Here is a 27,193-nt window from a genome sequence, read left to right on the forward strand (position 1 = left end):
CTGTCTTGCAAAAATTATGAGACTGAGCTGCACATGCAGTTAGAGTGGCTAGATGTATGTGCACATAGTCATGACAATCATACATGTGCGTTATAAAAATGAGTTAGAAGGAAACTATAATACTATTTCATAAATAAGCAAAGCTTTCTTAAGCACCTCTGCAAAGAAACACAGTTCTGGCTATTTCAAGACTTTATTTTATTTTGTTAATATCTGATATGTTTGATGGAGATAGAAATTAAAAGGCAATTGTGTGTAGGGATGGGATTTTTTAGTTTACCAAGAGCTTGTTTTTGTTTAAACCAGGCTGATTTGGGGAAAGCAAGCTGGTGAGAAACTGGTAATCTCTGCAAGTAATCATGCAGTGACTTGGTAAATATTGTAAAGCACAGTATTTGTAAATGCATCACAGCTTTGTGAATGCAAAGTAAAAGGTAAATGGACTGAGTTTGAGTTTTGAGGCTTTCTGGAGGGAGGGGGTCCTTTAATATGACCACCACAGTGCTCACAAGAACACTTATCCTGCCGTGTGGCTACGATGGGTTCTGGGAAAATGTGAGCTAGAGCACAAGTATTGCTTTGGGAGTGTCACATTCCAGGCCACATGAGACACTACAGTTTTCAATACAACATATACCATCGGTTTGCTTGTGTGCTTCTGGGTAGCAACACCATGTCTGTTTTGAATGCAACTACTGAAATAATTTATGGAAATTTTTTCGTGTGTGTGAGAGGGGGAGAAAAAACATTCATTCTGTTGCTCGTTTGATCTCCAGGACCGTATTATTGATGCTGGCCCCAAAGGAAACTATTCTCGGTTTATGAATCACAGCTGCCAACCAAATTGTGAAACTCTAAAATGGACAGTAAATGGAGACACTCGTGTCGGCCTGTTTGCTGTGTGCGATATTCCTGCAGGTATATCAGCTTATGTTGGTTTTGGTTTAATACCCTAAGTTAAACCTTTTGCACAGTTATGAGTGGGATGGTCATGGATTAACTGATTCAGTGCAAATATTTTTGTAGAGAACTTAGCACGCGGAAGAGATGCTTTGTGATCTGCCTTTAATGTTTCTTAATAGTGAGTCCCACGGCTGCTTTTTGTTGCTTGCTTCTAAGGGAACACCAAAGAGCCCCTTAGTTAGTATCCTTGCATTCACTTCATGTTGTAGAGCATAGTTTTTGTTTTAGAGATCTCTAATAGTACTAATGCATCTTTTCAAGTGAAGATAATAAGCTTAAGGAGTGGATGTAGGAGGCTGTTTAAAAGTATGTATGTTCTGGTTTGTGTACACACATGCACACACACACATATATCTATCTATCTGTAGCTCTTTCTAGCTGTATAGATACATAGATATATATAATGTGTGTGTGTGTAGACCAGACACATGCACAGTTTTGTGAAGTCAAACCAATTTATTTTAAAATGTAATTGCATAGACATCATGCTCTGCTGGCATCTAGTTTATCATTGTCAGTGCTTATGAGCAGTAAAGAGGGGGAAAATCCTATGATAATAGATCAGCAAGCAAGTACAAAACCAGAAGACAGATAATGAAACCTTTTTTTGTCTGTAATAATTTTGATAGACTTTGTTACCTTGTCCTTCATAATGAAAGGGTATGTCTTCTCTCACTCAGGGACAGAGCTGACTTTTAATTACAACCTCGACTGTCTGGGCAATGAAAAAACAGTCTGCAAATGTGGTGCCCCAAACTGCAGTGGATTTCTTGGGGACAGACCAAAGGCAAGTAATATATCAAGAGATTTCGAAGGTGTCTTGTCTACTAGCCTTGTTTTTTCTTTTGGGGTATGTGTTGGTGGACCAGTTTTATGTTATGATAAGGGTTAATGCTGCTTGAACAGAGGCTAGCTGTCCTCTGAGGAAAAAGCTTACTGTTTCCCTTGCTGGGAAGATGGAAACATTCTTTTGCCAAATATAACCTTGGTGCTAAAGAATACATTTTTATGCTGTAATAGTACAGCAGGTGATACTGGATTTGGGAACACCCTAAAATATTTTCTCCCACTTTCTCCTATGAGAAATTAATTACTTTGGGTCCTGAATAAGAAATATTGCTAGGTACTGGTGCTAGCTTCTGGAATCAAAAGCATATTAAAAAAGGGCTTGCAGAAGGAATAACCTTCCCTGTCCCATTTGAAGTATGGGGAGGGGAAGGGTTATAGGAGGTAGGAACTGACTAAGAACGAGCCTAACTATAGTCAGTGAGATTGTTCTGACACTGCAGTTTATATTTCCCCCATCTAAACCTTAAAGTATGATTATTTTGTTAAGATTTGTTAAAAAAAAATTAGTTGAACTGAAGAATAAAAAATGGTGAGTTTTGAATGATACCAAATTACATCAAGAAATTAACTGTATGATTCATGTCAGGTTAATGTAAAACCCATAATTCAGCAGAAGTTGATGGGGCTTCCTGAAGGGCTGGCATGGGAGTTTGAGGGAAGGCACAAATACATTGCCAAGAGAAAAAAATCTCACCTGTGGATGTAGAAAGGCTGCACCTTCATGCGGTCTTTCACACTGCTCAGTATCAGGCACTTCAGAGGGTGGACTTAAAATCTCCAGAATTCGCATAGCCGGTTTTTGTTAAGGGATGGGCTTAGTGAGGTTTCACATAAGCTGGTGATCAATTTACGCAGACAGCCATGAAGAAATGAGATGTTACAGTTCAGTTTTGCAGAGCTGTCTGCATTGGTAGATAGAATGGGCTAATTTTAAAGAAAGTAGGCAATGATCACTGGGGTGAGGGGGAGGGAATGATGGTAGGGATGTTGAAAAAACACCCAGAATGAATTTTATATGATTTGGTGAAGGAGAGTTGAAGTGCAAGCAGCAGAATGTCAGACTGAAATAGGGATAAGGTTTGGTATATTCTTTCTAGCATTATGGGCACAGCTACAGTTCCTGCAATTCTGCTGTCTGTTCCTCAAAGAGAAGTGGAGGCTGGTTTTAGTAATTCCAGCATGAGTGTACACAACTGGAAGAGAAAAATGGATATTGAAGTGAAGTGATTGGTGGTGCAAAAACAAAATGAGGGTAAATTGGCCACAAGTAGATTAGACTGGAAATTGGAAGACCTTTTCTCAGTGGTAAGAAAGTGGAAGAGCTTTCCAGTAGGAAGGGATTGGAGGGACAAGATCTGGTTTCAGATGACTATTCCCAAGGGGCAGTGTGGTTTCATTGTCAACACAGATAGGTGTGGTGAGGCATTGGACATGTCTGCACCAAGTCAAATTTTTGCCTGGCATGGTCTGCCAGACATGCCAACAGTTTTGCTAGGTTGTGTAATATTTTTCCATTGCAAAACTGGCATTTACAGATTTGCATCTTACTCTTTTAGAATTCTTCCACTAATGCCTCAGAAGAAAAAGGCAAAAAGACCAAAAAGAGAACACGGAGACGCAGAACGAAAAATGAAGGGAAGAAAGAATCTGAAGATGATTGTTTCCGTTGTGGTGATGGAGGCCAGCTGGTATTGTGTGACAGGAAATCTTGTACTAAAGCTTATCATCTCTCCTGTCTTGGTTTGGTGAAACGTCCTTTTGGTGAGTCAGCTTGCCTCTTAAACTTACGTAAATAACTTGTGCAGGTACCTCACTTATTATTGCACTGAAACCTTGTCAAGAGTGTCATCTTGAAAACATTGTTTTCGTATGGTGAGAACTTCGTTTGTGCATCATGTAGGAGCTCTTCTTGAGTATGGAGACAAAATTATGGCCTTCCTCCTGCCTCTCTGGCAAAATGAGCCTTTTGTTTTACAAATGTAGGTAATTGAGTACATCACTCCGTAAGAGCACTGTGGCTCTGTCACAGGAAAGTTGATTTTATCTAAGAAGCGCATGAACAGTTGAGTTCAAGCCAAAAGAATAGCAGTAGCATCTGGAACAAGGCGAGTAGGAAAATGTTAAAGGCAGCACATGTCAGGTTGCAGTTCCGGATACCACAGGAGTTACCTGGTTCCAGTCAGCCATGTCGGGTGGGATATGAAGAAGTGAAGCAGGCAAAGCCTGTTATCCCAGAAACAAGTGAAACAATGACTGGTAAGATATGCTGGGACAAAAGAGCGTCCGTAGGTAAAGCACACCAGCCATCCCTGAGCAAAACTTGCAACAAACAGGTGAGCGTTGTAATGGTAGGCAGCAGTTGACTGGGTGTTTGGATACTCTACCAGCCTACAAGTTCTGTAAAAAGCTATCGAGTAAAGCCTGAATAATTTCTTCTAGCTGGACTTGACTGCTGTATTTAAATGAGAGGATGTCAAGTCTGCTACTTACTGCTGCCAGTTGAGCTTTAGAAATATGTTGTAGCATTTTGAGATTAGCCCCAGTAGTTGCTGTCTCATCTTCCTTTGTCAGGAAAGTTGTGCGTTGTTCAGCTGCTAGAACACAAAACTTCTTTAAAAGACGGTGTCGAGTTTTCCTCCCCACTAATGCGCTCTTTGTTTTTGATGGCAGGAAAGTGGGAGTGTCCTTGGCACCACTGTGATGTGTGTGGCAAACCGTCTGTTTCTTTCTGCCACTTTTGCCCAAATTCTTTCTGCAAGGAACACCAAGATGGGACAGTACTAAATTCTATGTTGAATGGACAGTTATGCTGCTCTGAACATGTTCTCGGGGTGGATTCTGTTGAAACTCAGAAGACTGAGAGACCCCGCAAAAAACTGAACAAGTTGAAGCCTAAGAGAAAGCAGAGGAACAGATGGATGAGAGCTGAATGCAAATAGTCATGGACTGCAGTTTCTACTGCCAACACTATCTTGTAGATAAGTTGTGAATATGACCAGGGAAGGACACAATTTTACATATATTCTGTAAAGGTTACATGGGGGGGGATTTTTTGTTTTGTTTTGTTTTTATAAATCCACTGAGCCAACCACAGCAGTCTTCTGCTGCTTCTGCACTGATAACGAACTGCATAGTTCAGAAAATTTCAGGACAAACCAAACTTATTACTCAGCATTACAGTTACACTTGAATTGTTACGAATGTAAAAGGTTCCCTCCAAAATACTTTCACGTTGGAGGTAGGTTAAAATCAAACCAGGTAGGCGTAACCATAGGTTTTTGAGGTAGTATTTGTCAACCAACAGATGTTTAAAATAGTAAGTATATCCTTGAAAGAATTTATTAGCTCTCGAGTCCTTTTAAGTATGAAACGGCTTCATCTGTGGTCCCAATGAGATTTGCTTGCCTTGTGTGTTTTTGAGCAAGTGCTTGAATGCCATTCATGATCCAGGTGCGTATCTCACTATAACCACACACGTAACGATTTGTTTGTGCTCTTATAAAATAGCTCTCCAATGATTCTTAAACAAACATGTTTTTAAATATCCTTCCACCAAGAAATATAGTGCATGGTGGGAGAGGCACACCCTGTATCAGAGAGGGGAAATCTTACGTTGTAAGAGATTTTTTTCTATACTGTTTTTTCCTGTATTTCATTCCAGCAAAATCGAAGTCACTTGATCTTGCAGAGCTGTACAAATCTGGATTTAAAGGGATATTGTCTTGCAATCTAGGCCCAATACTCCAGGATTTTTGTGTCTTAATAAAAATAAATCTTACAAAACTGATTATTTGAAAAAATTACTTGATTTTTTTTTTTCCCTTAATGTCAAGCAAAACACAGAGGCAAACATTTCTTTTGAATGCTTGGAGTCCAAGCGTTACAACTTTGTGAGAATGCAAAAAATGCCCAACAAGGAACCAAAAAAAAACCCCATGAATGAAACAGAAGGTGAAACTTGACTAAAGTGCAAAAACTAAATTCAAAACAACTAATTAAAAGTGAAATAGATTTTTGAAGAAGCACGTAAGGAACAATTTTAATGTGAAATTTATCCTGACTCTCTTCTTTTTGATAAAGTTTGTACGAAACTGGCTACTCAGCAGACTGAAATTATTCTTTACTTTTTTAGGAGCTCTGCTCTCAACTCTCTTATTGCCACTGTGTTGTGTCAGCAAAACTGGTTTGAATTCTTTGCTCCTGTTAGGTTCTCGCACTTGCAGTGAGATAAATATACAAGATTTAGTATTGATGGAAATAATATTAGAACTAGGAAAAAACGGTAAAGAAAAATGTCTTTACCTGTTTTCTTCCCAGTGCATGTCATTGGTGTGTGATTAGGCAGCGTTACAAGTAAGTTTTGACTTGTGCCATTGTTATCTAGCCTATGTAAACACAATGTGCGCCTTCATGTCCATTTAGTAATTTGTGTATGTTCTAGCTTAGTTTGCCTTTAATAGTGCAGAAACTCTGTGTAGCCCTTTTGAAAATGAAGCCTTGCTATTATCATGAGAGTGTATGTTTTTTTCCAAAGTATTTCTTCAGGATTTGATTGCAGATTTAGTTTTTTGAATTATCGAAATCCCCATTTGTTCCCAACACGTAAAAACTTTGGTTTTATTAGAAGATATTAATTTAAAGAGGTTCTAAATGTAGCATTGCCTTATCCTGAACTCTTTGGTTTCTATTTTGTGACCAAACTGCTTTGTTCTTTTAATCAATTTTTATAAACACTGTTGGAAGGTTAATTTTTTTCAAATAATTTTGAAAAAATAGCACCATTCAAAATAGGGGGAAGTGTTACATGTTTGCATTTTTTGAAGTGGTATGCCAAGCCTTGCACTCGAGCTAAGAATCAAGATTTCTTAATTGACTTTGAGGGAAACTTTCCCTCTGCTCTAGATACTTGTTATACCAGGACTTAAGCATAGGCCTGTGCCTAAAATCATAACCAAAAAATGATATTATGTATGTTTCTCTAATATTGGTTTGTGAGGGGAGGAAAGGTGAGATCAGGTAGTAAAGCAGAAAGATTTTCCTCATTGCTTTTAAACAAAATGAAGGAATTTGATGTCATTGGGACCATTCTTTGAATACTATACCATGTAAGGAAGGCTTTATAAGAATACCTTTAAATAAGTTATTATAAAATTTTACCTTTACATTCCATTGCTTCTATAATTTGTTAATTTTTTAGTTGTTTTGTTGCTTTTCCCTCTTCATATATAGGTGTAACAGCTCTGGCACCCTGGAACAGTTATGCCCCAGGTCCTAAGAGGCAGATACCCACTTCCAGAAGCCACCATCTCCAATAGTTACTGATTGGCACTGCCGCAGTAACACCATCCGTTTTAAGATCGGTCGCGGAGCCTACAACTCCCTGCCTGCCTCTCGGGGGGGCTCACAAGCACATTTAGTATGGCAGGATGCAGGACAGCCACCCATTTTGTATCTGTCTGTGGGTAAATAAAGACTTTGGCGTTCAAAGCAATCCCTCTCGGCGCTCTTTTCGTAACGTTAAGTTTACGCAAACAGATCTTAGCAAGTGGCTGTTTGACTTTCTGCTTCCTTCTACCTCTTCTCTGCTTTTTACTGCTCAGCTCTTTGGGCCAATGAAGGCTTGCATCAGTGAGACTGCAAACTAGGAGTTTGCTTTTGAGTTGCTAGGAATTCATTTCTTCTGCTGATCACATACTTTGGAGATTGATCTTTAAAAGAAATGTGGATCATGTTCTCCCTTAATATGTACTGACCATGTAACCCCATGAGCTCAGCTAAGTCACTCAGGTGGTGATCTGGTAGAATTTTAGTATCTGAATCAGGAAAGGTGGTTTTTACGTGTTTTTCAATGAAGGCTTCTGTACCTTTCTCCGCAGCACTGGGAAAATAGGCTGAAGTTTTGTTAAAAAAAGAAGACAAAAGAAAAGTTGTTTCACTGTTTTCCTTCTCCCACTGTTCAAATAGAAGGGAAAACAATCTTGAAAAATTAAGCTTTCTCATGATGCAACTCAATACTTTTTAGCATTCAGCAGCTTGAAAGATTTTCTGTTATAAGTTCATCTAAATAACATCTAAGTATGGCATATTATGTGGCATTAAATTATGTACTTAGTGCTTGCCCATCGAAGTAGAAAGATGTCTTTCCTTTTCCAGCAAACTCTTCAAAGCTGGTACACAATAGCCAAATTCAGAATTTGTTGTTCTTTTATCACATGAGCAAGCATGGAAACAATTTTCAGTTGAATATGTTAGATGTATTTTCATACAGTCTAGGAAGAATAATCAAATTAAATGTCTGTTTTGTTCAATAGCTTTGTGTTCATGGTCAGTTTTTAGTTGGTTTTTTTTTAATTACTTGGAAAAGCGAAGTATCTTGAAAGACGTATTAATGGGATTTTTCCACATTGTTGAGTCACATTATTCCATGTCTGACTGCTTGAGAAACTTCAGTGTCTTATTAAATATTAAAATTTATTCCTAGTTATTTAAAAAGTTGCTAATTCTTTTTTTGTAAAACAGCTCTATATAGTTATTTTGGGGACAATTTTTTTTCTTTAAAGAAAAAAAGTGAAATGGGACATACTAAGGAAGCGTGGTTTGGCAGCGAGGGAACTGGGTATGTTGTTCTTCCATAGTGAAAACTTACACTCCAAGACTTCCTAAGAGACCCCGTGGAAATAATGTTTTAGGCTTATATGGAGGTGATAACAATTGTGCTTTGGCTTGTTTTCGCAGCATTACTTATCATAAAAATATGGATTTTTTTTTTGCAGCACGGGTTTTCCTGTTACAGCGCTGTTTTCTGTTGCTCATAATTTTACAGGCTTTAACGACTTTGAGCTGGAGTCATGCAGTCCTACCAGTTCTGTTCCCTTGGGTTCATTTAGCTGTCACTTGTCCTGTTCCTGCTTGGTCAGGTCTGAATTTGACTGTGTTTTGCTTTTCCAGATGGGTTTTTCTTTGGGTCTGGTTTGACTTCATGGGTGGAATCTCCTGTGTCTGACAGCAGCTACATTTTTTTTTTTTTTTTTTTTTTTTTTTTATAAAGAGCATTTCAGAAAATTGCTTTGATACGAATGGATTACTGTTGTGCTGAGATCCTCTGGTGCACTGCATCAGGATTGTGTCCTTTTGCTGCTCCTGTGAAAAGCCACAGGTTTTTGCCAGTTGAGAAACTTACTTAATGCCTGTCTACTAAATCGACAGCGTAAGAGAGACTAGTGGGGAGGACGGGGGGAGCTCTGCCCGTGCTGTGCAGTAGGGTTGTGGTTGGGTATGGTTAGAGGTGCTGTCCATGTTGCTGCTGACCCAGAATAGAATCCTAGAATGGTTGGGGTTGGAAGGGACTGTAAAGATCATCTAGTCCAACCCCCCTGCCCCACCATGGGCAGGGACACCTTCCACTAGACCAGGTTGCTCAAAGCCCCATCCAACCCGGCCTTGAACACTGCCAGGGAGGGGGCAGCCACAACTTCTCTGGGCAACCTGTCTGACCACAGAGGACGATGTACCTCGCTTCCCATGCATTTATTCATCTGACGTAGTTGAAAGAGATCAGAGAACTGATACATTTTATTATTTTTATATATTATTACACTTCCCCTGGGGAGAGAAGAATGAGCAGCTGAGGGCAGCAACCACTTAAACCCCCACCAGCTGGATTTTCAGCTGACTCTGCTGCTGCACTAGCCCAGGGAAAAACTAATGGGAGGAGTAACACCTGCTTCCACCTCAGTGCACATTCATTTAAAAGCATAGATCTTTTAATAGTAAATACTGTTTTTACTAGCACTGGTAGAGCTGGTGAAGCACAGTGCTGTGATGAAGGGTCACAGCTGGCTGGTCTGTCTGGGCTTACGCAGCACACCTACTATGTGTATGAATTTCACCGTAGGAGAAGAAGGAAGACAACAACACGGGAAGGTTAAGAGACCCCAGGTACTGATTTCATGGAGCAGTTGAGGCTGGCTCCATTGCAGTTGATGGGCATTTCTGAGTGCCTGGTATGCTGGTGAGACCTCAAATGGCCATGAGGACTAGGTGCAGAAAGCTAAACATCACTGTGAGAAAAAAAAACATGATAGGGAAAATACAGCAAATGACGAGTTTAAAAAGAGAAGAGTCAACTGGCCACACAAACACCTACACAATTTGAAATAATCCCTATAAAATAGAAATCACATCATTTTAACCAGATGGTTAAACTGGGCCAGCTGCACAGGGAAAAGCATGAGTGCCACAGCTCCACACAGGGCACACGGGTACAAACCACACATCCTCCTCTCACGGGTGGGAGATGAATCAAGTGTCAGGGATCAGGGCAAGAACTTTGCATGGACATTTAAGCAATGGGTCTAGTACAGGCACATCTCCTAAGCATGCAAAAACATGCAAGGCATCTTCTGTGGCTGCGGTGTGCTGTTCTGTTTGGCTCCAAAGGATTGCTCCAGTTTTATGTCTTACTGGTGTGGCTTGGTGGAGAAAGAAAATTCCTGTGAGGTTTGCTAGAAGTTTTGAGTTGCTTTTATAGCTCTAGTATGAAGCACCACCTTAGAGCAGGAAGCAAAAGGGACATATTTGTCCAGGAATCAACCATTATTTTAGTTGCACGTGTTTTCCCACAGCTGAGAGGAAGGGGAAAGCTTTGGGATCCCTTCCCTTGACTTACCCTTACTTAAAGTAATGGTAAAGTTTTGAGAAGAGAGTGGGGGGAAGGCATAGTCTTAAAAGGACACACATTCATGTTAGTTCCTGCTCAGGTGGAAGGGACTGTTGTATCACAGGAACCTCACTAACTGGAGCAGTCGTCAATCCTCACTCAGTTTGTTGAGCTGACCGTTGAAATGGAGAGGCACATAATTGTTTGCTGGTGGTTTGTTGTGTTTTGGGTTTTTTTTTTCCCCTGAGGAAAGGAGAAAAGTATTTACTTGCAAATGAAGCCAGGAATTGAAAGGGGAAGGCTTTTTCCATCAGTCCATTTTACTACAGCAAGTAGCTGGGTTGGTTAGCACAACTAGCCACAGCTCAAAAATTGAGTTTAAATTCTCAGCACTTATTTCAGCTATGCAGAAATAGGTTGCTCATGGTTAAACATTTTCCCCATACGCACACACAGGAAAAAGAAGAGGGTGCTTGCTGATAGCGTGTCCTGTGCTACCAGCCAGCATAGACTGGTTCTGTGTGTTCGGTCCCCCCGTAAGTTGTGTGTTGTCCTGAGCCTCTGGGGAGCAGTAGAGACTTTAACGATTTCTTGCTATATTCTTGCCTTCTTCTCAGAATTATTAGAAAGACAGCAAGGATTCCACCTGGAAGGTAAGGAAGGGTAGTTATTTTCAGATGGGAAGGTAAAGTGTCAGGTGCTGTTTGCTCTAGAGCTTCCCAACTGAAGTATTCTCTTCTGGTAAAATAAGGGGTTTTTTTTTTTCTTCTACATAGTCTGCACAAAAAAAAAAAAAAAAAAGGTTTGGCTAGCTATAATAATAAATACTCCAGCATTTCAACTTTACTCTGGAAGCTGTAGAGAATAACAGCAGGTTTTAATGAAATAATTCAGTAACTTGCTTTCCTACTCCCATTTACTCTCTGCTCTATGGAACTATTATTTTCCACTTGGCATCTTATCCATTGCAGACCCCACTGAAGGTTCTTGTTGAGCAACGAGTTTGCTCTGTGCAGCTTTTACACTGAAGCACAAGAAGTAGCTGACCTAGGTTAACTTTGAGTCTAGACTGAGATCAGGACTGTCAGGAAAAATTACTTTTAGATTGGGCATAGACATGGAAATAATTGGCAAATATCAAGGACTGCGACATTCTGTTTGTTTGTTTCTGGCAGAAGCGTAATCAGGGAAAATTGATCTTAACAGAAGAGCACAAATCTGTCGCTGTGATGCAATATGGCCAGACAAATACATCCAAATTTAGGTTGCATGAGCAGACAGTCTCATGGTAAACAGTTGATCTGTTAGACCAGCCGTGAAATACTCGCAGGTTCCTGTGTGGGCCGTTTCCCTTTACCCCTCTTCGTAGCAAGCTCTGTGAGAGGCAGGACTTCACTGAGGAATGCTGTTCTGTGACCCCCAGCCTTGTTTTATCAGAAACGCTGGCTAATGGGCTGTTGTTGTCCCTATGTGGACAGGCTTTTCATACACTTCATTTTAATCTACTTTCTTCTAATTAATACTCGCTTCAGATGGCATCTGTTTTGGCAGATTTTTGGCCTACAGCCTGGCACAAGGGGATATGGGCCAGCAGAGGAGCTTTCATGCGGTTCCAAGCCACAGCTTGTGAGAACAACCCTCGTCCGCTCCCACCAGCACACTTCAGCCCTCTGGAGACAAGCCGCCAGCCGGGGGGGCCAGAGCTACGGCCCCCCCAGCCCCTGCTGCCCTTTTCCCCTCCTGCGCACCCTCGGAGTCCTCAGGTGCCGAGAGAGGAGTTTCGTGGGAACAACTGGCCCTGCGTTGTCATTGGAGAAGCAGCTTTGCTCTCTCTTGTTCGTTGCGGGGACTAACACATCTATTTTATCTCTCCTCTGCCTTTTAACAACGGTGAGCTAGACTGGAGAATGGGTCTTCAAGGAGGCATGTAACTGTTGTGCTTAAAACACAGAAACCTGTGGATCTGAGGCTATAATTCCTTATCCTCTGATGACTTAGTTATCTCTGTGACTTAGAGATGAAAACCCTGTGTCCAAGAGAGCTGGTGGCATAAGTGGCACTTACAGTGGGGTTTCTGTTCATCTGCCTGTGCACAGGAGACGAGTCCCTCTTCCCACCTTGCTCATCTGCCGCCTTTGCAATCCATAGCAGTAACCGTTGCTCGTTTGCATCATAACTTTTATCTCTGATTAAACCTACTCCAAACTTTGACTAAAAGCTACAGAACTCTTATTTTTCCCTTTGCTAAGGCTACGAATGCACATTCATCGTTTTGGAACGAGTATGCACGGTGTAGCTTCCAGGTGGCAAAGCTCACCCACCCATTGGCTTGCCCTAACGAGCTAATTACAGCAGGCAGCACCTGAGATGAAGGATGCTCCACGTAGTAGGTGCTGGTTGTCTTTTATTCTGTTGGCTACAAGGTGCACTACAGCATCGATACAGCCAACACTGCACAAGCCGACAGCACCCTGTCCTGCTGGCTGCTGCGGCAAGAGTTACAGGGGGGGAAATGCTTTTAGGAAACTTGCAGTCTCATATCAAAAGGAAACTGTCCTTTTTCCTACTTTTCAGCAGCCAAGAAATTCCTGTTTTGGGGTCCATACGCACACCTGCTTCTCAAGGACAAACAACAAACATTCAGCATTACAGTAGCCTTCCTTCACAGCAAATACAGCAGTATCCCTAATTACAAATGCGGAATGGATTGTGATTTGCATTGAAAGCAGCCAGAAAGACCTTTATTAGAAGTCCAGATTTCCAGAAACATAAAATACACCATCCAGAGAAGGCTGTTGGCATAAAGTGAAGGCACCCAGCTGCAGAGGGGTGTCTCGTTTTAGCAGAGAAGACGGGACACTTACCTGCTGAGAAGACGGCCAGGAGAATGACCATCAGGGGAGTCAGCTGGCAGGAATCCCCCGCCTTGTAAAGAAAGGCCTCCATGCAGTACGCCGGCTCAGCGCTGCCCGCCGGGCAGAAGGCGTCAGGAGGGCACTTGACCGGGTTCACATCTGGGCTCTGCCCAAGAGAAGAAGTAACTCAGCACCAGCAAACGGGGAGGACTGCGGAAGGTAACTAGTGCAAAGGGAGGTGACACTTCAGCATCAAAAAAACCAGAAGAAAAATAACGAAGAATTGAAGCTGCCATCATTAAATTCAGCCTGTCTGCCCCTATGGTGTTACTCAGAGGAGGGTGAAGAGCAGAAGGTGTCATTATACAGCATGTCCATATATCAAACCCCCTCATTAATGGACACCCCATCCTCTGACGTTCCCCTGATGGCCCAGTGAGACCGGGCAGCTCCAAGGCTGAAGCTCCCCAGGCTCCTGGTGTCGTAACTTTAACCATCTCCCTCCATCAGAGCTCTATGTTTAAGAAAAGGAAAGAAGCTCAGATAAAAATGGTGTTAATTGAAGCGTATGTAGCTTGTCACGGGACAGCTGTATTTGTTAATCCAGGCTGTCAAACCAGCTGATGGAGACTCACAGGGCAGTAGTGATTTTCTGGGCACAGGTCACAGCTCTCCTTGCCCCGCTGTAATTGGTATTCTCCTGTCCTGCAGAGCTTGCATTTGTTGTCGCTGGGACCTTTGAACATACCTGAAACAGCAAATAAGCACAAAATTAAGATCTGGCACTAGACTCCGGGGTCTTTGCAATCGCATAGGGATGATTCAGCTTTCAAAGCCACAAGGAGAAAGACCATTAAATACTTCATGTGCATAACAAAAGCTGAGCCTGGACTTTGGTCCTTGCTCCGTGGCAGAGGGGCAGGACAGAGGGACTACAGGATATCTGGGGTTAGATCTTGGCAAACAGAAGTACGGGTAGGAGTGCGGTGGGAGATGGGTTTAGTAGTGAGCTCTGGCTTTAAAGCAGAGAGAAGGTTGGAGCCGGAGGTCAGCAGCGTTTCATCCTCTCTAATTCTGAATTCAAACACCTTTTCCAGCTGCTTGAAACTTGCTGAGCAAAGTTTAAAGCATGGCTCACTTTCCTAAGCTTTGTGGGAATGATGGGCCACAGAAGTCCCAGGTCTCAAAGTGGTAAATTCTTTTCTGCATGTTTAAAATGCAACTTGACGCCAAGAAATCCCTGGTGCTGTCTCCAGAGAGGAGTCTCGCCAGCAGTGGTTGTGGGGGCGGCTGGAGTGCTCTGCCTTCCCACTGACTCACGCACTGCAGTTTGATGTTATTTAAGACAGCGATGCAAGGAGCAGAGTCGTTTCCTCGCTTCCCCTCATGACTGTCCCTTTTGCTTCAGGCTAACTCTTGCCAGGTACGGAGCATCCCCTGCCTCTGCTAGTCAGTCTGTGCTTTCATCAGCAAAGCAACCACCACTGATGAAGATGCTTTTTTGCTAGAACTGTGTCTAGCCACGGCTTTCGGCAGCCCTGGCATGCAGGTGACCAGCCTTCCTCCAAGCCATTAACCATGGCAAGAAGGAATGGCATAGGCACAGCCTCCAACAGCAGGTCCTAGCAAACTAGGAAGGGCCAAAAACCCCCAGCACCTTCCCGTCACGGTGAGGGCGATGGTTTGCTCTGCAGATGTCAGCCAGGGCATTCGTGCTGGCAGGGAGCGGCGTCCTCTGGGTCAGATGAGACGAGTCTCAGGAGTCTCAGGAATGAATCGTTCCTTCTGGTGCTGAAGCCGTGCGTTCCCAGCCGAGCTATCGCAGACCCCCCCCCTCCGCTGCAGAATTTACCTGGCAGGCAGGGCACGCACTCCTCCGAACCCTCCTGAAGAGACTCTCGCCCCCCAGGGCAAGGCAGACACGCCGTGCAGGCAGTGGTGCTGGGGAAGGGAGAGAAGGCAGACAACGCTGTAGGACAAGCACTAAATCCAAAACACAACACTATACCAGCTACTGGAAAGAAAATGAACGCTGTCCCAGCCGAAACCAGGACACCAGCCCAGCCCACCACAAGGCAGCTCTCTCACGTATGCACAGACTGAAGTCTCCAGGGTCTACCAGGAGCGAAGGTTTTGCCATTTGGTGGGTATTCACCGTGTCTCTCTCGAGTGTGGTTTCTCACATGTCTGATTGGGGCTGGGCACGTGATGGCATTTCTGTCCTCTCTTTGGTTGCTTATTTGCATGAAACTTGTCAGAACTAGCTATCGCAGAAGTCACTGTTCCTTAACGAACTTGCCTGGAACCGGTCGATGGGTACTGAAGGGAGTCGAGAGAGACACCTGCGATACAGCCGGGTAAGTCCTGGGTCCAGTCTTGTTGCGATTTAATCACAGTTCAGCAGAGATCTGCTGCATAACATGGGACTAACGAGCCTCAAGGCGAGGTCAGAAGGAAGGCGAGTATTCACGTGCCAATTCACTTGCTCTGGATATAAACCCCACAACCTCCGTGCAGGCATCCCTACACGGCAGGGTGCGGAGCCCATCACAAGGTACCCCCCAGCACCTCTCCCAGGCCCTCTCTCCCAGCCCAGAGGTGACGGCTCAGCCAGGGTAGTTTAGCTACTGCTTTCCGCACATCTCAACTCGGGATAAACAAACCGTCAGCTCAGCTCAACTCTACAAAACACGGAGCAACGCTCAGCTCGATCCCTGTGCCGGCATCTGTTTATCAGCGGCGTGCAATGCCGCGACATCGGCAAGAGGGGATGGCAGAGGTGGGCTGCAAGCTGATGCTCTTCCCACCTCATCCCGGGGTACCTCCACATCCCGCCAGGATCCTCCCCTCCACCGTACCACCCCTCTCTCGCCAGGGCTCAGCACCAACGTCCCTACAGCTGAAATGGCAGGTGACTTGCCTTTGGCTGCTACATTGGGTCTTCTAGCTCTGCGGCTAAAAGAAAACCACCCCTCCCCGTCTGCCTGACGGCCAGCATCACGAGTAGACTTCTTACTTGCAAAATGATCCAGGCAGGCAAGGCACACAAAAAGCTGCATTTTGCTTGGAGCTAAAATAGCCTGAAAGAAAGAAGAGCAAGGCTTCAGGATCTTTCCTCCACTGTCGCTGCCCCACATCATTGTATATTTACTCATCTCTTTACAAGCAACCAAATCAACTCTCCGCAACACGCTTCAGGTGGCATTTCATGGGCTAATTCAGGATGTTTGTTTTCTACTTGTCAAAAGCCTTGAAAGAGCAATAAAAGTTTCCTAATGACCTCTGCCATGCTGAGGGAAGCGTGGGGCGCTCGGGCAGATTTCCCTGGTGTCGCTCTCGCATCCGAAACCCTGCCAGGGTGACAGAGAGACATGTCAACCTTCCCGGCGCAACGGGTTGAACTGGAATGAAGCTGAAATAGGTGATCCTAGTGCCGACTCCTGGGTTATTCAGCTGGAGCAGGTCCCCCACCCCAGGAATTCTGGGGTCCATCTCCTTCCCCCAAAGGGAAGGACACAAGACCCGCCAACCAGGATGGCTCTGACAACAGCAATCTCTGCTGTTCGCTCTCCCTCCCTGCAGCACCAGGACCACGAAGGGCAGGAGGACACGTACAGACCCTTCCCCAAAGCACAACAAGGAGTGAAACGCCCTGAGATGCCCACGGCGCGGGCAGGGGGACAGGCAGGACCCGGCTTGCGAGTCCCTGCCACCCCAACAGGAACCTCTCAAGGCAGGAGAACAACACGTGGGAGTTCAGGTGGTTTGGGGAAGGTGCCTGATGATGCACGACACCGGTCACTGCCGTGGGTCCGCGTGGGACAGGATTACGGTGCCTGTGTTCAGAGAGGAGCTGGAAGCGGTGCGGGTAAGATCTGCCTTACGCCCTTCAAACCGGCCGAGATTTGCAACGAGCAGCAGAGGCTGCGGCAGAGCAGGATGAAAACAAAACAACCTCCCCCTCCCTGCAAGGAAAAAGGAACTTTTTAGATTTATAATTGCGTGATTTAAGGGCCACCCCCACAGACTCCTCTGTGGTCTAACACAGTGTTCAAATTTGCTCAGTAAAGGGAGTGACGTGCCGCAGCGCTGTCACCAGTTAAGACTTTTTTCCTCCCAAACTTAGCAAGTGATAGCCAAGATTTAGGTACCAGCCAAACAGTTTGGTGGGCGGATTTTCAAAAGAACAGTTGTGCATGTATGAGGAGCACTTAATTTGTGTACAGAATAGTTGCTGCATTGCATGTGTTAATTAGGTTTTTGCATAAGTAAACGCTAGTCTGTTTTGAACATGTTGTTACACTGTCTGTGAACACATTGTACCAGGCTTATATTGCATTAGCCAGGTGCAAAGTAGCTCCCTGAAAACCCAGTTTTTAATGTCTGGGGAACGAGGAGAGTATTACACTTAATATTCAGACTGCAGAAGACTGTCTAACTGAAAACAAGGATGGTTTAGACTCATTTTTGCCATTAAAAATAGGGGAATACTTTATTTTCCTGACACCATCGTCCCCCTTGTGCTATAACTGAATTTCATAAACCTTCTTTCCTGACTTTCTGGAAAAGGCTTTCGTTGCAGCGTTAGTATTAGCTTGTTGCAAACAGAAGCGTGACTCAGAGATCTGTTCTTTTCATTTTAATAAAAATGTCAATAACAGAATGGGAAGAGATCTGCTATTCTATTTTTAGCCTGAACAAAATAACCTGTTTACTCTTCGGTGCTTTTAAGTTACCTGGTAATTGCATCTGGCCATGGGAAAAAGCATCGCATAGCCTGATGAAAATGCATTTGGGTTGAATACAAATCAAAACCTACCTTTCTCACATGCTCTGCAGGCTGCAGCCCCAGATTCATTAGCGTAATGGCCAGGCGGGCAGGGAAGGCATGCGGTGCTCCTTGTGAAGCTAGGAGAGAAGGGAGCAGAGGTGAGTGCTATTTTAGGTCACCCGAGCCTCTATCCGCTTTAAGAGGAGGGGGCAGAGCACAACTCTTTGTTTCACTAACAAGTCTAGAAATAGCATAATTATAATGAAGGAGTTCAGGCAGAAAACCAACTTGAACTCGCCTGAATGTTAAGGGTCCATTGAAAAAAATAGAATTTCTGTATTATTACAGAACTCTGGTGGACTTGGCAGTGTTAGGTTTACGGTTGGACTCAATGATCTAAAAGGTCTTTTCCAACCTAAATGATTCTATGGTTAACACTAAAGATATCCTGTGCCTGTGGGCTATATGGAAACGGACAGGTTTCTGAGTCTGAAATCTGGGTCTTGAAAAATGTGTTTAAACCAATAAGCCTGGCTACAAGTCAGGCTTTTAAATCCACACTTGGAAATTGAATTGAATTGGAGAGGTGTTTGATGTTCAGCATCCATCAGTAATTTTAAAAGGAGCTGCTCCATTGTTGAAAGTCAGGTCACTTAGGAGTCGAAAAAAGGAGCTAAACCACAGGCACTGATGTGTGAGAGTCCTGACCTTAAATAACTGGGACTGTGGGAAAGGGGATGCAATATGTTAGACCTCCAGGAGGAGGGAGAGGAAAAGAGGGAAAGGCACAGAAAAAGGAAAGCTATTGCATTCATCGCCAACAGAGCCAAATCCCCAACAACAAGCATGTGGGTATAAGAATTTGTTAACATACTCGGGGATGATTTGGAGGAAAACAAGGACACGCTCTGTAATTCCTCTGGAAACCCCAGGGCTGAGCAAGATTTGTGGAAAAAAAAATAAAAATCAATTCGAAACGTAGCAAAAGCTTTGCTTAAAACAAACCAATACAGGGCCTGTGCCAGCCAGAGCCGCTCAAAGCTCAGGGCATGATGGATTCTCCAAACACCACAAAAACGTTAAATGATCCCATCAGAGCCCTGGGGCCTGGCAGCTGCCACGGAGATGGCCATGCACACGCTGCTCCCGCCGGACCCCCTCCCCTCCGCTTCCCCGCGGACCCCCCCCCTTCTTCTGGTCCCCCCCCTCCAGCACGCGTACGTAAACCAGCCGCTGTTCGCCGACTCTTGCTGGTACCCGGCTCTGCGTTGCCCTCTCCGACATCCCAACAGCAGCATTTGTGTATGCCCTGGAGACTGCTCCTCATCTTTTTTTAAAAAAAGTCCTTATAGGGGTAAATAAGGTAAGGCAGGTCCTCACAGCACAAACAGCAAGGGGGGAGCATGGAGGAGGAAACCGGTGGCCCCTCAAAGTCAGAGGCTGCTGCAAAAAAAACCTTCTTCGCGGCCGGGTTTTGTTCCCTCTCCCCAGGCTGGTCCAAACGGAGCCGCTCTGCGAGGGACACGGTCCTGGGAAGCTCTCGCCACCCCTCCTGTCCTTGCAGCCACCCGAGGGACAAAGCCCACGTTGGATACAGCGAGGGAAAACCCAGCGGGAAATGGTGAGAGTGGCACACGCGTGTGTCCCCACCGCCGGAGGACGCTTGTGCAGCGTCCCCGGGATGAGACAGCCTGGTGAAATTGTAAGGCTGGGCTTCTGGCTGGGATGTCTTGTTCACTTTTTCCACGCTGTATCAGCTAAGTATATTGCTTTAGATGCCAGCGACTTAAATGTAATGAGATCCCTTGGAGGCAACAAAAGAGGGATTGAGAAAGTAATTGGGCAAAGCACAGAGATGAACCCAGTTGGCCAGAGGTATCCTAGAGAAAAGCTGAGGAGGTGAACCCACACCTCACTCCCAAGTGTCCCCCCATCACAAAAGAAGCCCTGTTCCCTCCCAATACATACAAAAGACCACGGGATTTTAAAAAAAAAAAAAAAAAAAAAAAAAAAAAAAAAGAGAAAAGGCAGCCCACAGGGAGCTGGAGCTGCCACTGGGAAGCCCTCGGCACAAGGATATGCACAGCAAGGTTTCCTGGTGAGAAGAATTTAGCCGTGCTGAAGAGGCACACACCTTCACACCTCCGCCCGCCCCACGGGGAGCTCGTTTGAAACGCAGACCAAAGGCAGTCTGGGTCTTTCTCCAGAGGCTGGACTGTTTGTAGGTTAGTTTAGCAGGCACATAGCTATTTCGGCTTTGCAGTGAAAGAGCTCCCTGACCCAGTTTGCCACAAAGCCCTGCAAGAAGCTAGGGAGCACACGGCCTCTCGCTGCTGCTGCTGCTGAGTGTTCTGCACCACGGGTGGGTGCTGGGACAGCGAGCCCTGAGCTGCCCTTTCCCTTGGGGAGGCAAAACCCTATGTTTCCCACTGAGAAACAACCCCGGCAGCACTTTTCCTACAGCCCAAAGGAGGAGGTTTTGCCGGCTGGGAAGCATTTTGAGGAAGAGCATCCACCACCCCGTGCCCAGGGGCTCAGTCACTTACTTGGCATAATGCCCCTGAGCACAAGGCAGGCACGACGGTTGCCCACTTTCGGGCTGGTAGTGGCCCGGCGGGCAGGAGGTGCAGGCACTGGGGTCTGTGCACGAGCCCCCCGCACAGCACGAGCAGCTCAAGGTGCCTAAATTGGAACAAAAAAAAGTCAGGATCAGGATTGCAAGACTTGACTTAAACCACTGTGCTCATCAGGACAGGTCACTGCCACGAACGCAGAAGTGTTGGGATGCAATCCCTCCAGCAAGACAGTCTCAGAGGGTAGAAACTGTAATATTAATGCTAATTATGCTGCTGTGCACCATTAGCAAGCTGAAGAACCACCATAAGATGATCTAAGGTCTCAAGTCTATCAATGTGGATTTCTGGTAATTAAGATGACTGCTTTTTCCTCTTTTAATTTGAGGGGCAAGGAGGGTTTTCCTTGTTTTCCCTCCAACACACAAAAAAGAAAAAAGACCCAACATACTCCTTTGGATTACTGATAATTTAGGCTTGCAGAAAGCAGAACTGAAAAGTAAAACCCCAGAGCAGAGGATCTGCCTTAAGCAGCAACAGCTTTTCTTTGAGCATGGGTACTGTGGCATTCCCACCAGACACAAGCTCTAGCCCTCTCTGCTCCACAAAACAAATCCGAGCTACGCAGAGTAAGTATGTGGGATTTGCTGTAGCTGCGCACGTCAGACCTGCCATCCCACTGCTTGCAGGAACCAGTCCTTGCTGCTGCAGCGACCAAGCACAGACAAGAGGAGAAGACCCCGCGGGTGAACATCCTGCACACGAGGGAGGTGGGAATTACAACCTGCCCTCTGCAAATTTACCCTGAAGCATCAGAGCTGCTTATTCTTCTTTCTAAAAGTGCCCCGCAGTGAGGGGAGTAAGCAAAAAGTACATGGCTTGTGTTTTAGGGATTTTTTTTATTTGGGATTTTTTAGGGGGTGGGGTAGTGATGTTTATAAAACAAACAAAAACAAAAACCAAAAAACAAAACCCCACCAAAAACCAAATCAAAAGCAGCCATCTTACAACATAAATAACTTCTGGAAAAGGTAATATTATGCCCTCCTGACCACAACAGAGGTTGATCGGGTAGTTTCTCAAGCCCAACTGCAAAGGTAGTTTCTATAGCAGAGATTCTCTTTCAAACATTCGAGACAGACAGTTGGAAGCTGTCCTTTTATTTGGCAGTGTACCTCAAAACAACCTCCTGCCAATAAATCGGGTTGCACTTGTGTTACACTTTGTGCCACAACCCTACTGCTGCTTTATCCTACTGGGGAAGCCTCGGGAAGACCAATACACAGCACAAGGCCAAGCCTTTAACTTCAGAAAGGTGCAATGAATTAACTCCCACTCCTGCTGCCCGTCCAAGCCTCCAACACGAGAACGTGTGCTGGTTTCACCTCCCTCCACAAGTCACTTTTCCACCTCACACGGGGGCGAGCAGGGACTCTTACCTTCGTTGGGAAACGTCCCCGGGGAGCAGCGGGCGCAGGCCGTCACGTTCACTCCGCTGCAGTTGGAGGGCTTGGCGGTGGTGAGGAACGGAGCTGCTGATGGGACCCCAGGAGACGTGGTCACGCCTGAAGGGGACGCTGGGGCGCTGGTGGACGCGGCCATCGCTCCCGTAGACGCTCGAGAGGTGGCCGTGCTGCCAGAGGCGAGGACGGTCACGTCTGTGGCGGTGGGCAGAGTCTGAGCGGGCTTTTTTGTGCTTGGATCGGCAGACGGTGCTGCGGTGGACGCGGCAAGGTTTGCGGTGGTTGACACCGCTCCAGCTGAGAGCGTTGCGGCGGCAGTCGGGGGAGCAGGGGCGGCGGTAGTGGTTGCACTGGGAGGTGCTGGGGTTGATGCAATGGGGACCTGGGTGGTGGTTGCGCTGGGAGGTGCTGGGGTTGATGCAATGGGGACCTGGGTGGTGGTTGCGCTGGGAGGTGCTGGGGTTGATGCAATGGGGACCCGGGTGGTGGTTGTCTGACCTAAAGCAATACCTAAGAGAAGAAAAAACATCGTTAGTGGCCAAATTATTGTTCTCCCTTTAACGGAGGCTTCCCATGAGGTCTTTATCAACTGCTTAACCTGTGTATCCTTGTTTGATGTCCAGAAACTCCCTCCTGCTATGTCCCACAACAGAGCAATACAGAAGCAAGGCGGCGAACGTTGGCAGCATCTGAGCATCCCTGGCACACAAGAGACTTATCAAGGAAATAAGCAGGTTCATAAGGCCACAACTCAGTAGATGCCGAGGTCCAGGAGGTCTGACTCTCCTAGATAAAAGGGTGTGAGAATTGCCTGAAACACTCAATTTTGTCAGCGACAGCTTCTTGAGACGGTTTACCCTGAGATCTCACAACAACCTGATTTAAGATGCTGGTCAAGTAGCTGGCTGTTTTATCCCATCTCCGTTAAAGGGATCAGCAAAGAAAAGTCATAGATTTGGGATTTTTTTTTAAGCTGTTCTGAAGATACATCCAGTAACCAGAAGGGAACCTGCAGGCCAAGACTCGCTTTGATTCTGAAATCCCCCCATCAGAGCGGAGACAGCTGTAATCTTCAGGGAAAAGGGATATTACTGCAGTTCAAGTCGTTCTGCCACGATATGTAGTGGACTGAAACATTGCCTGCTGATGAAAGCCATCTCTCAGCACACAAGCACAGGGGTTGTCTTCCAGTCTGAACACAGGTGACACCGGTAAAACTAAACACAAAAAGTAGCAAGTTGGTTTTAATTTAGCAGTGTGGTACTAAGCAAAGGAAGCAAAGCAAAACCAAAATAGCCAGCTCCTGCCACAGCAGCTTGGGTCAGAAAGGCAGGGCAGGGATTTACTCTAAAATAACTGCAGCTTCTGAAAACTTCATACAGCATCAGTATGCATCTGTGGCTGATAACGTGGTGTTTACACGCTCTTCCAACCGTCACACGTCTGCTAAGCCATCACAGCAAGAGGGCCTGCCGAAATCAGCTGGCCATTGGCATGGAAAGCGAAAGGACTATTTTAAGAAGGCGCTTTACGGGTTTCAAGGAGCCCAGAGAGCGCAGCTGACACCCGACGGCGGGACGCGGATGAGGACAGACAGGAGGAGGACGAGAAGCTGGGGGCTCGGAGGGGCAGCACCGTCGAGTGGCGACAGCAGAAGCGCCAGGCGGCTGCAGGCTTTTTCCCAAGCCCGCTTTTCATCCAGCCTTTGACTTCTCTCTCAATTTTGGCTACACCACGTGAGGCCGGGCACCATGGGTACCAGTGCTTCGCATCGCCACGGTATGAACAACAACAATATGCAGACCAAGCCGACTAGTAACTCTAGTTAAATTTCTACAGCAAGATCAGGACACTGAATAAAAGAGTCCATAGAAAGTTGCGATCACATGGAGAGAGCTGGCTGGGAGTGCTCCTTCCTACTCCATACTGCCTGCTTTGTACTCCACTGCCTGCAAAAACCCCATCTTTCTGTAACTTTTGAGTAAAGCAGCAGATGAGCACCCAGCCGTCTGGGCCGCTGCCCACATTTTCTTGCTGTAGCCCCCAAAACAGAGACGCTGAATTTAACAGTGATCATTTTGTGGCATATTTGTTTGCCCCAGGCCCAAATCCAAGTGACTGGAGACAGCAGCGTTGGTCCTAGGCAGGGAGAGCAGCTCGGCAGTACCCACGGAGGATGCTACTACCTTGGCCATGCCTCGACCCAAGACCGAGATGCACAGTTCCCCTTGTCTGACTCACCTGCCTTAAGGGCTGAAGTCAGTCTGCTTCTCTTTCCTCACGTCTGGCAACGAGCCGAGTCAGTCCAGAGTTTTATTAAACTGATCTCAAAGTAAACACGAGCAGTAAGTCAAGGGCACCATGAAGTTCTCGTGGGAAAAGCTCTCAGAAGGACCACTGGGATCAGAGACTGATCTCCCACAGGGCAGCCTGTCCCCAGCATTTGCTCAGTTCTGCCAGCCAGAGACACTGCCGGGGATTTAAACACTTTGGACTGCGCACAGCTGGATGAATTTTATTGTTTTGGTTTGGTTTTGTCGTTTTTTAACAGTATGTTTTTAGTTGAATATTGCCTCTTTGTAACCTTTCATTGGTTGGTTGGTTCTGGTGTTAAATGGTAGTATTGTTAAGATGGATTTTTTTTTTTTTTTAATGGAAAATATCTTTTCATAACACGTAACTAAAATAGTCATCAAAGAGTTGCTTGCAAAACTTCAGTAGCTATCAACAGCCTTCAGTAGCCAGTACTTCATAAACTCATTTAAACAACTTCTGGAGAAAAAAAAAAAAAGAAGTAGGCAGGCTGGAAAAAAATAGTTTTGAGCATCTAGTAAAAATGGGTGACATTTTGTTTTACCAGCTAAAATATCACAAGTGTGAAAAAACAATACTCAAAACAACCTTAGCTTCATCAGACCATTTTCTCTCCTGCACTGCACTTACACTGTCTATACCAAGGAGCAGCGATTTCGCTTTCTAGAGACTTCTCTTTTTTTTTAGGGGGCACTGTGAATCAACAAAAGTATCTCCAGGGACACTTCAAGGATGGGTCATTTTGTGTGATGCCTTGGCATGATGTTGCACTCCAAGAGCCTTAAGGATGTCAGGGAAGGTTACTGAAGTCTTAACTACAGTGCTAATCCTTCCTGACTTACAAGGCAGGCAGCCCTGCTGGCTTGGGTGGCACACGGACACCGGCCAGGAACTCACAAAATGCAGAAATAGGGTGGACGCTCCCTTATTTTTCTTCCCTTCCTCTTGCACAACTGCGCAGCCTGCCATTCTGAAAAACTAACCCTTCAAGCCAAACAAAACACAACCAAGTCAACAGTTATAGAACTAGGTGAAGATAATCATCTTTGGCGAATTCAACAGGTAACTAATTGGCTCCTGAAATGGAGAGTTTCCCCAAACCATTTAATTTCACGAGAGTGCCAGACTACGGCTCATACCTTGTTACGTGCTCAGGCTGCCCTGGATGCATGCACCTAAGTTGAGGCTCGGCAGGTAATTGCTCTGAGCGGTTTTGCCCCTTGCCAAGGAACTCTGTAAAATGCAAATTGTTCTAGCAGGGCTAATGGGTTCATACTCCAAAAAAGGAGGCGGCCGCAGGGCCCCTGGCAGCCTCTGACCGCCCGAATGCAGGTGGACCGCAGTGAGAAGAGAGCAGGGCAGCACCTCACCCCAAGGAGCTTTCACTTGCACGTGGCCAGACTTGCCCTGGAAGGTACACGATCTGAAGTGCAACAAGTTTTGCAGATCCCACATAGCAAAAATATTAACTATAAGAACGCAGATTTTTTTCTTGATAGCTAAGCAGTACAAAAGGATGAGAAGAACAAGGAGAGGAGCAGATAGAGGCATGATTACAAAAAATTCAGGCATTTTTATATAAGCTCTTTCCCTTATAAAGACCCAGTTACCAAAACACCCCAAGAAAGCGAACATACTGGGGCATCCTGTTCCTTGGGGTTTAAGATAAAGCCACGAAGAGGCCACTGCAAATCTTCAATATGCAGAGTAATAGGGCTCTACTTTTCCTCTTTTTTTTTTTCTTGTAAAAACATGGGTTTTTATTTACCATATTCAGCCCACTTCCAACACCGCCTACCTTCCAACACTTACATCCTTTCCTGCCTTCCCCCTGCCCTTGCCCTGCCCTTCTGCAGCACCCTGAGATGGTGAAGCCCAGTTGCTTTCACAAGCCCATTACAGCTTTACCCACCTCCGTGCTCAGCCAGCGAGGAGAAACGCCGCTTCGGGAGGACTTACCTGTTAAACACGCTGTGGTTAAGCTCCAAAGCAGAGGAGAGGGCCACGCACCCATTTTTCCCTGAGGAGTAACACAGCTTGTCAAAAGCAAGATCAGCAGCTAATCTCCTACACCCAACTGTTTATTCTGCTCCGGTTTTGTGCCCAATATTGTCACCTGACTCCGATCATGCGGCTCAGTCAAGTCAACCTCCTCCCAGCAAAGGGGGGGTTTATATTCGGAGGCTGCAACAGGTCTTAAGACATTACTGGCCTTCTCAAAGCGTAGCGCAAACTAAATACTGAGCAGAAAAGCAAATCTAAGCCTCTTCTCGTGGTGTGCAGAAATACACGCAAGAGAAGCGTCCTGGAGGAAGCGACAAGCTCGTAGAGAGGAACGGGCAGAGCCGCGCTGGGAGCCTGGTGCCTGGCCACTGGCCAGCCCCCCGTGACCTCGTCAAGTGAAAGGATTTCATTTTTTAGACACCCAGGATTTCCTGCAAGAAGAAAAACAAGAAGAAAAATAACCCCAGAAGAGTCCATAGTACAAAGCAGCTTCCATTTTAACTGAGACCAACCATGCCGTAACCAAAATTCACCTTCTAGTGAGTCTAGAGCTTTCCCAATCAGTGTTTAACTCCCCCCTCGTTGCCCCCAAGGTGTCAAATGTGATGTATCAAGTTGTTGTGATCAGGACCAAACTCGACAACCCTGATGATGATTTGGAGGTGAGGGCATTAAGTCCAGCGAGGCCCCATCCCATTTTCCACGAGTTATCCGGTGACTATCCTGCTTGCTGTTCACGCCCT

The 27,193-nt window shown here is 45.6% G+C and overlaps 2 protein-coding genes and 1 non-coding gene across 9 annotated transcripts in view; 2 read left to right on the forward strand and 1 right to left on the reverse strand.

The window, feature by feature from the left end:
- Window positions 1-5,733, forward strand: part of NSD2 (nuclear receptor binding SET domain protein 2) — a 102,215-nt gene extending 96,482 nt beyond the window's left edge. For all 4 annotated transcript variants that reach the window (XM_030023266.2, XM_030023249.2, XM_030023276.2 and 1 more), the window contains 4 exons: window positions 777-918; window positions 1,644-1,750; window positions 3,369-3,573; window positions 4,483-5,733. In XM_030023266.2, the coding sequence (XP_029879126.1) occupies window positions 777-918; window positions 1,644-1,750; window positions 3,369-3,573; window positions 4,483-4,751 (723 nt within the window). In that variant the 3' untranslated portion in view covers window positions 4,752-5,733. The remainder of the gene's footprint in view (window positions 1-776; window positions 919-1,643; window positions 1,751-3,368; window positions 3,574-4,482) is intronic.
- On the forward strand, window positions 502-632 carry LOC115347802. Its single transcript, XR_003925614.1, has one exon.
- A 4,586-nt stretch (window positions 5,734-10,319) lies between the features above and the next one.
- LOC115346315 (furin-like protease 2) lies at window positions 10,320-26,879 on the reverse strand. Of its 4 annotated transcripts, none has more exons than XM_041126073.1 (10): window positions 26,563-26,879; window positions 26,406-26,466; window positions 22,110-22,643; window positions 20,644-20,779; window positions 18,146-18,234; window positions 16,343-16,406; window positions 15,179-15,267; window positions 13,962-14,074; window positions 13,336-13,492; window positions 10,320-11,117 (listed from the first exon to the last, which is right to left on the reverse strand). In XM_041126073.1, exons 2-10 carry the CDS (start codon window positions 26,458-26,460, stop codon window positions 10,966-10,968), a joined length of 1,389 nt encoding a protein of 462 aa, XP_040982007.1. In that variant the 5' UTR covers window positions 26,461-26,466; window positions 26,563-26,879; the 3' UTR covers window positions 10,320-10,965. The 4 variants fall into 4 exon arrangements, with proteins under 4 accessions (XP_040982007.1, XP_040982009.1, XP_029882098.1 ...); XM_041126075.1 differs by having other exon boundaries at window positions 22,110-22,563; window positions 22,612-22,643; window positions 26,406-26,879; XM_030026238.2 differs by having other exon boundaries at window positions 22,110-22,515; window positions 22,612-22,643; window positions 26,406-26,878.
- Window positions 26,880-27,193: the final 314 nt, after the last annotated feature.

The sequence above is a fragment of the Aquila chrysaetos genome, chromosome 1 (assembly GCF_900496995.4).
Source record: "Aquila chrysaetos chrysaetos chromosome 1, bAquChr1.4, whole genome shotgun sequence".
Classification (NCBI taxonomy): domain Eukaryota; kingdom Metazoa; phylum Chordata; class Aves; order Accipitriformes; family Accipitridae; genus Aquila; species Aquila chrysaetos.

Excerpts from the sequence above, each read along its gene's own strand:
- LOC115346315 (XM_041126073.1), bottom strand. The coding sequence starts at position 26,460 with ATGGGTGCGTGGCCCTCTCCTCTGCTTTGGAGCTTAACCACAGCGTGT. Across the intron at positions 16,407-18,145 it reads CTGCAGAGCATGTGAGAAAG|GCTATTTTAGCTCCAAGCAA; the intron begins GTAGGTTTTGAT and ends TCTTTCTTTCAG. Across the intron at positions 13,493-13,961 it reads CAGAAAATCACTACTGCCCT|AGCCCAGATGTGAACCCGGT; the intron begins GTGAGTCTCCAT and ends TCTCTTGGGCAG.